We start from the raw sequence: 13,580 nt of genomic DNA, 5'->3' as shown, positions 1-13,580 counted from the left end.
GGTGCCCCGGGGCCGTGACGCCGCTGCCGTCCTCTCCCCGCTCCCCCCTCCCCGATCTCTGTGGTGCTGAGCGAGCTCAGCCCCAGGGCACGGCTGGAGACTTCAAGCTCCTCTTCCTTCCCGCTTCGCCCAGGTGTCAATGCCATGCTCAGGAAGGTGGCGGTGGCTGCCGCCTCCAAACCCCACGTGGAGATCCGCCAGGACAGGGACCAGTTCTACATCAAAACTTCCACCACTGTCCGCACGACCGAGATCAACTTCAAAATCGGGGAGGACTTTGAGGAGGAGACGGTGGATGGACGAAAGTGCAGGGTAGGAGGAGAGCTGGGGCGTGTGTACGTGTGTGTGCGTGTATTACCGAGTTCTTTTTAGATGTGATGAACACATCTGCTGCCAGTGTCCCCAGACAGTGGCATTGCTGACCTTCATCCTTTTCCTCTCAGAAGCACTCTGGGGGGGTTCATGGTACCTGCCGTCCCTCTTGTCCGTCGTCTGACATTCTCCCTCTTGCAGGGTAAAACTGAAATCTGAAAGCAACAGAGAGCATGGCAGGACCCAAAGGCAGAGTTCAAGTACCTGCTTGCTGGCTCCTTGGCTGGCAAGGTTTTGTCGAGCTCTTCTCCCTCTGGAGACCTTGGTTGCAGTTAATACTCTCCCCATCTTCCTCATGGGAAGATGGAGAATGGTGGATAAAGAGAGACCTCAAGAGTCATGATTTAGTGCACAAACCTGATAGAAATTTTGTCCTAAACTGAATTAGCTGAGTTCACAAACAGAACCACAGACTGTTGGTAGTTTGGGGCTGGAACCTCTTTCACTCCCTTGCAAGTACATCTCCAGTTTGTCAATCAGATAAGTCTTTAACAGTGTAAGACTTTTGGCTAGTGTTATCCCAGCCATAGTTACACCATGTCCTTGCGCAGAAGTGCATTCGAGGGCATTCACTGGAGTATTTTGGATTTGAGTCTGCGTGTGAACCCGTTCCTCTACCTTTGCAGCCACTTCTATGGCTGTGGAGGGGGCTTCAAGTTGGCAGGGTCTGACACCAGGTTCTCACTGTTGGAGAGACATGGGATACAGGGCGCTGGAGAACCGGGCTGTGATTATAGCTGTCGTCTGAAAAAAGTTATCAAAGGCATGGGTTAGTTATCCTTTCCTCAGGCACTTTACTCTCACACTTACAAGAGCAGTATATGTAAGACACTTATGAAATAAGTATGAATAAAGAATATCAGAATATAATCCCAATGAGACCACAATTTTAAAAGTACCCTGTGATGGTGAAATAATCTACTTGCAGAAATACTATCTCTGCTAATTCTTGGGGCAGCTTCTGAGACCATTTGCACGACTAAATATTTAGAACTTACTACTTCTGGTGCAATTGCTCTGGACTTAAATTTATGGAAATGCAGATTCTGGGAGTCAGTGAACATTTAGAATATCCACTTATCTCAAGGATAAGTTATTGGGTGTTTAATAATTTGTCCAGGAAATGTTGCTGATTTTGTTGTCAAAAGTAGTATTTTAGTGTCTTCATGCATAAATCATGTACAACAAATGTGACCTGCTTTCTAGAGAAGGTTTTATTGCTGCAGATGGAAAAACAACAATTACGGCTGTAAGTATGAAAGTTGGAAAAATCTGAAAGAAATGTGCTTTGTGAAGTTACAAATTTTTTCCATGTGTGGTGAATTTATAGTCCACTCTCAGAATAAGTTGTAGTGCTCTGTGTACATAACCAAGATGTGGCCACAGAGTAGAAACTTACAGATAATAAAATAGAACTTCACAATGTAATTTGGAATATCTGGCAAAATTGCTGACTGGTGATAGATTTTGATACATTTTATGGAGTGGTGGATGTTTTGTGCTGCCAACTAAGTTGATCCATTGTTCATACAGACAAAGAGCGAGTCGTATGTAGTACTGCAAGGCATAGTTTCTATAGAACTGCCATTTGAGATGGCTTGTTGGCTTGAAACCCCTGTTGTTTTGAAAAAAAAATTTTGTGAAGGGAGCAGCTAATTTTAAATCAAAATGGAGGGGGTTTTCCCCTTTGGAAAGTCTGGGAAGTGTTGACTTGAATTTAGACATACATACACACCCACATGTATATGTGTATGTGTATATGTATGTGTGTATGTATATGTACATGGTCACAGACTAATGAATGTCTCCCATGTGCTAGTTATAAAGCAATTACGTGCACATTTGTTACAAGGCATCCTTCTGCACAGCTGTTCCATTGCACTGTGGAATAATAGTTCAGTGCTAGAAGGAAAAGCAACAGAGTCAGGGCTTGCCTGTTCGTGAAAGCTAGACACAATCCTGTGTTGTTGGTTTGGTTTGGTTTGGTTTGGTTTTTATTTTTCAGTGGGTTCATAGTCATTATTGAAATGCTTTGAAAATGCCCAAGGGTGTTAAAATCTCCAGACCCATAACCTTAAAAAGTAGTATCATAATCTCTAGAATTCTAAAAAAGTTTCTTTAATTCAGTTGTGGTTTATTCTAGTTTGTAAGCACAATAAGTATTAAATATACAGTTAGTTAACTTGGCACAGTGTTATATAGCATTAAAGGTTGTAAGTGACAAATACAGCATTAGTTATGACCACAACATGATAAACACAATTCTTTATACTTTTAGACTAAGGGGACTTTGTAGTGATAAATAACACATTTGATCAAACTACATGTGTACAAAGACGCTTGGGAATGTAGACAATACATTATCATGTTTCTAAGTTATACTTTTCAACATCAAGCATTTTCTGAGAACTGAGTGGCTTTTTAATTTGGAAACAAATGCAGATTTACACTGACAAGACACATTTACTATTACTTTGTTATTAACATATAGCTATTCCCAAAATGCCCCCTCACACCTTTATTTTTATTTCACTGATTTCCACTGATGGCTTTTTCCCTTTGCCTTTATCTGTCTCTGTGTTACTTCTTTACTGCAGCAATTTTTCTCACTACTGCTCATTGTTGTCTCTGCCACATGCTGCTGGGGAATATAATTAATGTTATTCCTAATGGTTTTCTTGCCTGCAGAGTTTGGCCACTTGGGAAACTGAAAACAAGATCTATTGTAAACAAACTCTCATTGAGGGAGATGGCCCCAAAACATACTGGACTCGAGAATTAGCTAATGATGAGCTGATTTTGGTAAGAACCTTCAACCCATCCCATACATGCACCATATTAACAATTTTCTCCTACTACGTAGTATGACTTACTCTTTTTCTTTACTTAAATCCATCTGGAGAACTACTATATTCATAATCTTCTACAGTACAGTTCATACATAACTTTTTTTTCCCTTGCTTTTTAATATATTTTTTTAAGAACAGGTGAAGATATATATTTGGGTTCTCACTTGCATTTTAATGCTATAATTTTTGCCATAACTTTACCGGTAGAATAATCACAAGTGGGACACTTCTGCTCTGTAAATTCGCAACACCACCAAAGAATTTGCTTGATTTACTGCACATTTTCTCTGTGGAAAGTGTGATCAAGGTATTTGACCTCATTTCTGGAGAATCTTCTTTTATAGGCATGTGCATAATATGTTGCATCTTATCATGGTATATAGCAGGAAAGATGCAGTCTGTTGTTAGCAGGCTTTAATCTCTTTCTTTATGAAGAACATATAGTTCTTCCCTCAACTACCACCTTCCCAAATTCCTTGATAAGTTCTGAATTGAGTTCATAATTGCCTTCATGAATTCCTCAGAAATACACCAATATGCACATTTGGTGTCAGCCAACATCTCCCCACTCCTGTGCAACCTTCCATATGGCTGCTGGGTTCCTGTAGGCATTGTGAGCAGCATCCCTGCAACTGCCTTGCCATTTATGCCACGAATCATGTGCAGTTTATTTATATTGTACTTTCTTCTGTTAGAGTTAAGTTGTCTTCACTGAATCTTTCCTCAGTAGTCCCTCTACATTAATGAAACAATATCCAGAACTTGATAAAGACACAGTTTCTCTGAGCTACGGATAGCACAGTTCAGCTTGAGTGCTGAATCATTTTATGGCACATGCTTTTACTAGTGAATTACAAATAAATAGTTGATTAGACTGTTACCCCTCATCAATTTGGGCATAGAAAACAGGGTGCCGGAGTGATGGGTAAGAAAACATCAAAGCAGGGAGCTTTTATTTCAAACTATCACATTAACTAAACCTTTGTATTAAAAAAAACCCAAACAAACAAAAAACAGCCTCCCCTGTGTTTCTTTAAAGCAGCTGGAGCCCGGTTTTTAGGATTGCATCTGAAATAGAACAGGACCCAAACCTAACCAAGTATAAACAAAAAGCTTTTAAGGTGATAATATTATTCCAGACGTCTTGGAACTGTTCACTCACCCCTTATGAGGAGGTGTAGCTGTTATTGAAATCACACTGGTCTCTATTGAATGAATACTCCAATTCTGGATAATTTCTTTCAACTCAACCACTGGAATTCTTTATGTTATCAAAAAACTGTAGGAGGCAAAGTACTTTGATCTCTGCTTCTCATCTTTATATATAATGCGGTGGACAAAATATACTCTCAACTACAATTTTTCCAGCTTTCTAACAGTATATTGCTGTAGTTTCTTATTTAAGCAACAAACTAGTGAGGCATCTATTAAACAAAGTGAACTGCTCCAAGCAAAGCAAGAAAGCCAGACACAATACAATTGCCTCTTGCAATCAGCAATGTGAATTCACCCTACTGGGGAAGAGGAATGAGGTTGGTTAAGAAACCCAAGCAATTTAAACATTCTAAAACCATCTAGCCTTTTTTTCTTGTTGAGCTTTTCTGAACTGATTATTTTTCAAGTTAGGATCTAAATGAAAAAAATTCCTCCTTATTACAATATTTCCATTTATAGGAACTCAATCACAACTATTGATAAGTTGTTTTACTTTTTAATTTCCTTGCTATTAAAATATACACATTATTTCTAACCTGTGTATGTCTGGATTCAAGTTCCAGCATTACATATTGTGTCTAAAAGAGACTAAATACTATGCCTAATGTTTGTTATTGCAAATACTTCTTAACAACACTGATCAAGCCACCTATTGGAAGAACCTTATCATTGTTAGGCTAAACCACTGGAAGACCTGGAGCCCTTCAATATAAAGGAAGCTTTCCTCAAATGTCTAATTCCCTTCAGTTCATCAAGTTCCTTTTTGAACTATGAACACCAGAACCACACACTGTTTTGGTAGCGGTCACACCAGCACCTGATGTAGTGGTGACTTCATCTCCCTACTCTTATCTGAAGTTATTCCAATTTATATGCAAAGACTTTTGTTAACTCTGCTTTGGGAACTCATGCTCATCTCATCTGATCATGATCCCAAGTAATTTCCTTTTTCTTCCTGGTTTCTGATTCCCCAGACTGATGCCCTCCCCCTCTCCTGCAAGTTTGGACTATGTTCATTGTTGTAATGTACAATTTTACCGTGGCCATTATGAAAATGTAGTGTTTGCTTCCAGACTGTCTTTTACTGTTTAATATAATACATGGTTTCATGCTCCTACCTCTTTTCTGGAGCATAATGGCCTCATTTGCTTTATTCAATGTTAGGACATTACTTGGTCCTCATGGCAACAGCTTTCAAGCCCTTCCTGATATTTGATGGGGCTGAATGTACAAACCTTTTAAATTACATGGGTCAGCACATTCAAAATCTTCTGACATCCTAAAGCTCAGCAATTTTTCTACAAGTAATGGTGATGACTGTGAGGTCTCTGGTCCTTTGGAAAAGTTAAAATGGCCAAAATGAACTCTTCTATTTAAAAACTAAGCTACCTGAAAGGGATTGGCTGAGGTGTTTTCCTCAGCTGTAACAGGGAACAAAGTAGGAGCAGGACCTCTTAGTGAGAAGACCTTGTGATCCCTTTTGATCTCTTGCCTGTCAACAGTGTTTCATCACTCATGTGAAGAAAGATTCAACTTAGATTATTTTATCTTATGCTTGGCAATTTTCCTTGGATCTGAGTCTGCAAATCCCCACTTGACATCTTACTTCTTCAAAACTACTACCACAGTGAAATTTCTTTCTTTGTCTTCTTTCTTTCTTCTTCCATCTTCCCTGCTTTGTTAGGCTTCTTTAGGACCTGAAATTCAGTCTCATTCAGTTTTGCTGCCCATATCACTTCAAACACTTAAAAAATCCCCATCTTTATAGGCCTCAAGCTTCCCTACTTACCTAAGAAATATTTTCTGTTCCTTTACTTTCTGATGTGCTTTGGTAAGCTTTCCCTATTTCCATTCTGGCAGAGCACCCTAAATAAGCAGAAAGAAACTGAATTCTTGTGAACTTATAGATGTCTTCAGCTGGGAAGCCGTCTTTATGGGACAGAGCCTGTGATGTAATAGTTTAGGAACTCTGTAAGACTGATACTTAGTCTCACAGTCTCTTCTACTTTTTCTCTATCCAAAGAAATCTTTCAACAAGTCTTGAGTCGCCTTCTTAGCTATTACATGCATTTGCAGAAGAAATCAAGAAAACTCATACCCCATTTGGAGAAAGTTGCAAGAAGGAATGTAAACTGTATTAGACTGAGACGTGAATGGAAAAAAGGCTCAGGTCAACAGATGGGGTAAAGAATGAGTTTTCCTCTGCTAATACTGGCTGCATAAATGTTGGAGTTTGCCACATAATTTTGTTCTAATATGCTGTATTGCTTAGTGGGTCCGTTGGATTATGACATTTTCCTAGTAAAAGGATATATTTTTCTTCCCAACACAACATGTTAAATAAAAAGCATTTATTATCACATATAATTAAAAAAAAAAATCAGTGTTGAATTGTCATGACTATCGCAGAGCTAAAATAGAAACCACATTATTGTACGATTATCAATCTTTCTTGCACCCTGACAGAAGAATACCTTATGTTCTTCAAACGTATTCCCTTGGATCAATACGATGGTCTTCTGTGTCGCATCATGTCCTCTGGTACACAGATTCTGGGAACAAACCATTTAGTTAGCAAAGGTTTTCTTTACCTTCACGTACAAATTAAGGTTGCCTTTAGTTCTCCTTAGCTCCTTGCAGCATGGAGAAGGAGACTACTCTTGTTAGTAGCATAAATAATACTTGACTCTTAAAATGGCAGATGCGGGTCTAAAGTCCTGTTAGAAAGAGTCCTTTCAACTGAGTAAGGGAAGAATTATCAAGCTCTGCTGTATTAAAAAGATCCCGTGAATGTGCTAGAACATTGCAACTACTTTCATTGGCACTGGTTATTCTAATCTTGTCTGATGCACTTGCTGGGATTTCAGTGCTGCATTTGTAGAAGTACTGAACAATGTAGGAAAAGAAATTATATAGAATATGCAAGCAAGGGTGGGTGAAGAGGGGGTAGATCCCCTTCAAAGTCCACATTTGTTTGTCTTGACTCTATCTTTAGATTATATGGTATTGTACTTTAATTACTATGATAATGCTATTTATGTTTACAACTCCACATTCATAAACTATACTTTGATTAGCACTTGAGCAATGAAGATCAGGATATAACACAAAAATATGTATTTTCTTTACTTCTCTGAAAATTAAGATCTGGAATTAAGTCTGTTCTCCTGTGCTTTTTCTTCCCTTCCCTTTTGTGCTCTATAATGTTTTTGCTGTTGCTGCGTGTTTTTGTCAGGGACATTAATGAGCTATCAGTCACTTGTGTAAGTCAGGAGAACAAAAGGTCTGCTCTTTACAAAGTTAAAGGATGCTGCTTCCAAATGTTAGCTATTCAAATGAGAAACATTTACATTCAAACTTTGTCTGCATTGCTGCTTTCATGGCTGCTCAAGCCTCTCTAGATTTTAGTTTAATCTGTAACAGACAAACATTTTAAAGTAGATGATTACTGAAGAGGGGCTTTAAAAACAGCCTCAGACCACATTTTACACAGTTCACGTATCACCCAGGGGTTCTCAGAATCATTTATAGCAAGGGTCAAAGATCAGAACATTAGGGGAGTTTCAAACATGGTTTCTGTTCTACATCCTCTCCCCAGAAAAATCATGCCATAGTTTATTAAAACTGGTGAACTGTGGAGCCTAGATGAGTGAGTGAACATTTTTAGAATTACATTGCTGACTTCTAAAATTAAACATAGTAGGTGAGAAGGGTCAGTGCAGATTTGGAAAGATATGTTGCAGCTGAATGCTGAGCTTTGTGACACACCTATGCCTTGTATCGAGCGATGTTAAGCTACCTAAGTGCATAAATTTTCTATAGGTTTTGGAGAGTGACCTCAAATAAAATCAGTTTTCTAAAGGTGGGTCTGCTCATCCTGAGGTCAGTGGTGGGTTTTGCTGCTGATCTTCTTAAAGTAGCTTTGATAAAATTTCAGAAGCCTGCAATAATGCATGTGGATGTGTTGCATGGACCTAATGCTTTAATTTACTATTTGCCACAAGCAGATTTACAAGGGGACTTAGGGATCTGCAGCCCCTGCTCACAAGTGCAGCCTGGTCTGGGTCACACCCCAAACATATAAGCAGAGAAAGAAGCCAAAGCCATTTGCATCTTGGATACACCAGGTCCTGTGTGTAGCCTTTTAGAGCATCAGTTGTAGCTTATGTTTTTGCTGTGCACTTGCTTTCAAGATTGCTATTGGGAGATACCGTTGCCTCATGTTCTTATGTCTCTCATTCATTTACTGCATGGCTCTGAGGAAACTGTATAATATAGCAATTCTCAAACACAAATACCAACGTTTAGGTACCTTGATAAATAATCTAATTTTGCATGGTCCTGTTAATAGATACCCTGCAGAAGGTGAGGTAGCTTGTATATTGGCTGATTTGCTTGGATTAATAACCACGTTTGAAAGTGAGGGCTGCACTTTCTGTGATTATGGCCTCATAATGCTCAACCTCTTTCATAAAACATTGTGGGAGTCAGAAGAGGAAAGAAAATACGCAGTATGCCTTTACTGGGAAGATTTATATCTTTATTCTGGGTAACAGGGAAGTTTGCATGAGAACAAAGCCTTTTCTGAGGATTCATTTAAGCAGTATCTTCTGTTCTCCATTTGTTTGATGTATTCTGGCTTCCCTTCGCAAGTTGCCTCTGCTGGTTGGTCAGTCACAAGCAGATAACAGGGGATTTTTGCATACACTGGCAGAAGTAATCTTTCCCAGGTGATTATTTCAGTGACAGTTTTCCTAATTATACCGTGTGCTCCACTTATCACAAATGCTCCTCAGCAAATGTTTATAAAGAAGGCCTTCAAAAAGCAGATTTACTCATACAGTAATATTTTACTGCCTTGTAATTCTCTTTTAATCTCTAATGATGTCAGTGGTCATCAGATTTTGAGTGAACTGAGAGAGGTCAATTTATTGGATTATCCGCCTGTGCAGGGCTTTGTTTGCAGTGTGCTTTTGGATTCTTAGCCACAGATTATGACAAGCTAAGTGAAGAAAACAATTCTGTAATTTGCAGTCATTGCACATTTAAAATCCTATTTTAGATTTAGATAGAAGCCTTGCCTTGTAGCATTTTGTAAGGTAAGTGGAGCCTTTGCAAGCTGATGAGAAGGTGGTGCTTAAATCCTGCATCTTCTCATTAGATTTGAATTGCAGTTTGGTAGCATTGCACTATTTTTTTTATCTGCTGTGGTGAAATTTCACCACCAAATAGCCAAGATTGCTTGCTCTCTTTATTAGGAAGTTCTGGTCTTCTGGGTAGTGCAAAACTTCAAAGTCTGTGTGTTCTGGCAGGAGCCATCTCTACTTTCCCATCTAGATTTAGAACTGTAGACAGTAAACTGCTTTGTCCTACCCCTGAAAACAAGGATTTAAGTGTGAAAGATAGAGGAGTAACAGCACAAAAAGAGAAATGTAGCAAGTATGAATATGTTCCTTTTTTGCTTTGTTTAGCAACATCTAGTGAAGTTTTAACAACGCTAGTAAGTTACGGTAAGATAGGGAACACCTGCTACATAAATCAGCATTTAAACCATGTACATAATCATGATAATCAAAGCCACTTATTTATGTGTTTCAATATGGAATTAGCTTGCTAATAATCTGAATTGGTATAAGCTGTAAAATCTAAGTGCTAAAAATGGCAGCTTATTCCTGAAACAGGTCAGAGGTCACATAACCTAAGCTGAGTCTTCAAGGAAAGGACACCTGGCTGTTTGAGAAGTGCCCAGTGGCTACATGGTACTCCAGAGTAATTATACTTGGGCTTTGCATTGATTTTATCTCTTTATAATCTAGATTTAAAGATGTGATTTTCTTAAATTATAGTGGTTCTCCAGACTGTGAGACTGTGTGACTTGTGTATAGCAACTGATTAAGACTATTGTATATTGGGGTTCTCCAGGTATGTCCATATTTTCTGCACTTAATTTTTATCCTCATGGAGCAATTTGAATACAGTCCTTTGCCTGAGATTTTCGAGAGTCCTGAAGTTTAGCTAGAGCTGGGTGTTGGAAGTACAAAATAAAGAGCCATTGCACTCTGTCACAAACATGTGAAGCTGTGAGTCTGTGAGTGCACAACAGTCAGTCTGTGTGTACATACAGTGGACTTGCTGCCTCTGCAATGCATTCTGAATGCACTCATACTATTGAGCTTTCCCAGAAAGTTACTATTCCTTTTTTCTTCCTCCACAAATTATTATCTTTACTTTCACAGTCCCTCCTGTGAGTCTTACAAGGAAGCTGCCAGTCAGACTACAGTGATGTCTTAGGAGGAAGCTCTGCCCAGGAGCACAGACTCAGGATCCTGGATGCTAGGATTTCAGACACTCACACCTACAGTGGCACTCTAGGACAGACAAGCAGTAGGGATCACATCTGTTTCAATCTACTCTTCACCACAGCGTTGCCTTTCAATACAACTACCAACCTGTTGTGAGAATAACTGCTGTTGCACAGGTTTAGGGGAAGGAGTTTGTCTCTTAATTTCCCTGAAAGAATAGACATAAATTTACTAGGGAGGTTACAAGAGTTTGAGCAAACTGATGCTGCATCCTTTCTCATTAGAACTGGCTGATGTGGCACTCACCCACATCACAAGATGTGGCTGCATAGCTGTGCAGCTCCAACTGTCAGACTGGGGCCATGCCAGCTCTTGAAGAATACTACACAAAGATTGTTCTACCATTACTTAGGATTTGTGTTGAAATAGCAGCAAAGGACCCAAACTTCACTGTGCTTAGCAGTGCCTGAATGTACCACAGAAAGACAATCATGGTCATAGTGACCTTCCAAGTCTCCACAGACAACCTCGAGCCCTCAGTGGTCTTGACTCTGACTTGCTTACTCTGGCAAAGCTCCTGCCAAACTAATTTCACCTTTGTGTATCATTTTGGAAACGCTGAAGGAAGTAATAGTAAAGGTATTTGCAGATGGTGTTGTGGGCAGTAGAGAACTATCTACATCCTTTAATGTTCATTTTCAGACTTTTTCATGTATAAGCTAAAAATGTATATAAAGGTTGATATGATAAGCTCTTTATATGCATAAAACCAATGCCTGTATCTCCAAAATACTAACAGACTTTTCTCCTCAATAAAGTGACCAAAATATAAGCTAGAGACAGTTTTAAAGCCACATCCTTTCAAAGAGGTGTTGGCCACAACAGGTGTAGAAATCATTAAAACAAAGTCCAGCTTAATTTTCATAACACCCTGGGGTAGGTCTTAATTATATTCTTCAGCAAGACCCTGGCAGTTCTTACAGCCAAACATCCCACCTCACAGCTTCTTAGGGTGAGCTTGAAACGGTCTGTTGGAACTGAACGTGTGGATTGTTTTGCACTCAGTATTTCCTCACTCTTGTGTCCATTATTTCCTTCATGTTTAATCACTTGCATTTAGACTGACAGATCTGAAATTACGTACAAATACTTTGGGGTTTAGGTGGCTTTCTCAGCTGCCACGATCACTGTCCTGTCTAAATGTCCTGATATATATGTACTGCAATATTGCTGTGGTAGAACAGGCTTTTAAGTGCAGAACTACAGAGCGATTTAAAAACTGCCAGCTTTCAGATGCCTATCTGCAACTCTGTTTCTATCAAAGGCATAACATCACATAACAACAACTCTACGTATCTGGAAAATCAAGGTTACTCTGAGGTACTGAGGTACTGGTATAAGAAATGGGATGATAATAGGATACAGTCTGTATGTTGTGGCTTTCAGATGTGTGGTGCTCAAATGCTTGTGAGATCTCACAGATGTTTAGTCATGTGGAATGATTTTGATCTCCACTACATTTTTCTCCATTATGTGCTCTCATTTCAGACCCTTATCTTAGTTAATAAAATCACTGGTTAAGGTCACGGTATCCTGAAAGAAGGTTGTGATTGACTCTGCCCACATCACAGCCTGGAAGGGAGGGGTTTGGTATCCTAGTGTGGTGTGCCAACATCTTGCAGCAGCATTATGTTTACAGGTTACAGGTATACATTCTCCTGGTCTTCAGCCTTGCTCCACTGACTTGACTTGAACCACTCTTGATTTATACATGCATAATACCAAAGAATGCCTTTTGAACATGCCATCTGAATTCCACCCTTAGCATTTGCAGTTCAAAGTGCTGCAATTGTTTCTAAATATAACAACAGTACATTCCAAATTCTCTTTCTTTTCTCCTGTTTATTTAAAAATGCATGCCAAGAAACTGTAAAAAAAGGGAATTCTTGCATCATTTATCATTCTGAGAAAATTCATCGTGCCTTGGAAAAAAGGTCATTTACATTACATTCATCTTCCAAAATTACTCCTTTCTTTACTGTCATCTGTCAAAAGACAGGGGAAAATGTATTTCTGCTGTAGAACTAGGTACTGGAGTAAAAATAACACAAAAGAAAAAATGGTGTTAAATGTTTGCTGGTTCCATCTCTTCTGATTGATTTCTATTTCTCTTCCAGACTTTTGGTGCTGATGATGTTGTGTGCACGAGAATTTATGTAAGAGAGTAAAAACACCAATTTACTTGTCACCTGGGATGGAGTGGAGAACTGTGAAAATCCCCAGTATAACGAGTATCTGTGTGTACTGTTACTAATGCGGTGTTGTACGTGGCCGTCTGTGTTACACCTGAACCCATATCCTCTGATAAGTGTATTTTGCTTTCATTTTTCATTGCAGACACTATCCCTTCCCGCTTTTATGCCATCATTTTCCTTGTCTGCTTTGTATTTTGTAGTTGTCACTTGCTATGGTTTCATCAATTATTAAACTTACTGGGCATAACTCACAAGTGTTTTGGGGTGTTTTGAACAGAAAAGCCAGCAGTGCTTTGGTTAGGACTGAAAGACTTTGGACCCTTTGTTGAAGTCAGTGTGGAGTTCCACTGCTGCTGGCTAGCACTGTGCTGTCAGAGAACACCTCCCAGGGCAACACAAAGTGCAGCAGAGCAAAGGGAATTCTGGGGCATTTCGCAGAGCTGCAGGCTGCTCTCTCAAACTCAGCTCTGCTTCTTTCCTTCTTTCTGCCCTGTCTCCTTGGGAGAGTTGCTGAGGAACAATTCCTCTATCTTGTGATTGCTGGGACTGTGATTTGGCAAAACCAGACAAGACAAGGAGAGATCTCT

General features: G+C 39.3%; 1 protein-coding gene across 1 annotated transcript; it reads left to right on the top strand.

The window, feature by feature from the left end:
- Positions 1-133: 133 nt before the first annotated feature.
- CRABP1 (cellular retinoic acid binding protein 1) lies at positions 134-13,247 on the top strand (the record flags this gene model as incomplete). Its single annotated transcript, XM_008935942.1, has 3 exons — positions 134-312; positions 3,061-3,174; positions 12,916-13,247. Coding segments are annotated over 3 exons (344 nt in total), but the record flags the coding sequence as incomplete, so codon positions are not given.
- Between the last annotated feature and the right edge of the window lie 333 nt (positions 13,248-13,580).

Source organism: Merops nubicus, unplaced genomic scaffold (assembly GCF_000691845.1).
Source record: "Merops nubicus isolate BGI_N331 unplaced genomic scaffold, ASM69184v1 scaffold42442, whole genome shotgun sequence".
Taxonomy (NCBI): Eukaryota; Metazoa; Chordata; class Aves; order Coraciiformes; family Meropidae; genus Merops; species Merops nubicus.
The sequence above is the reverse complement of the archived record's forward strand: the minus strand, read 5'-3'. Positions and strand labels throughout refer to the sequence as shown.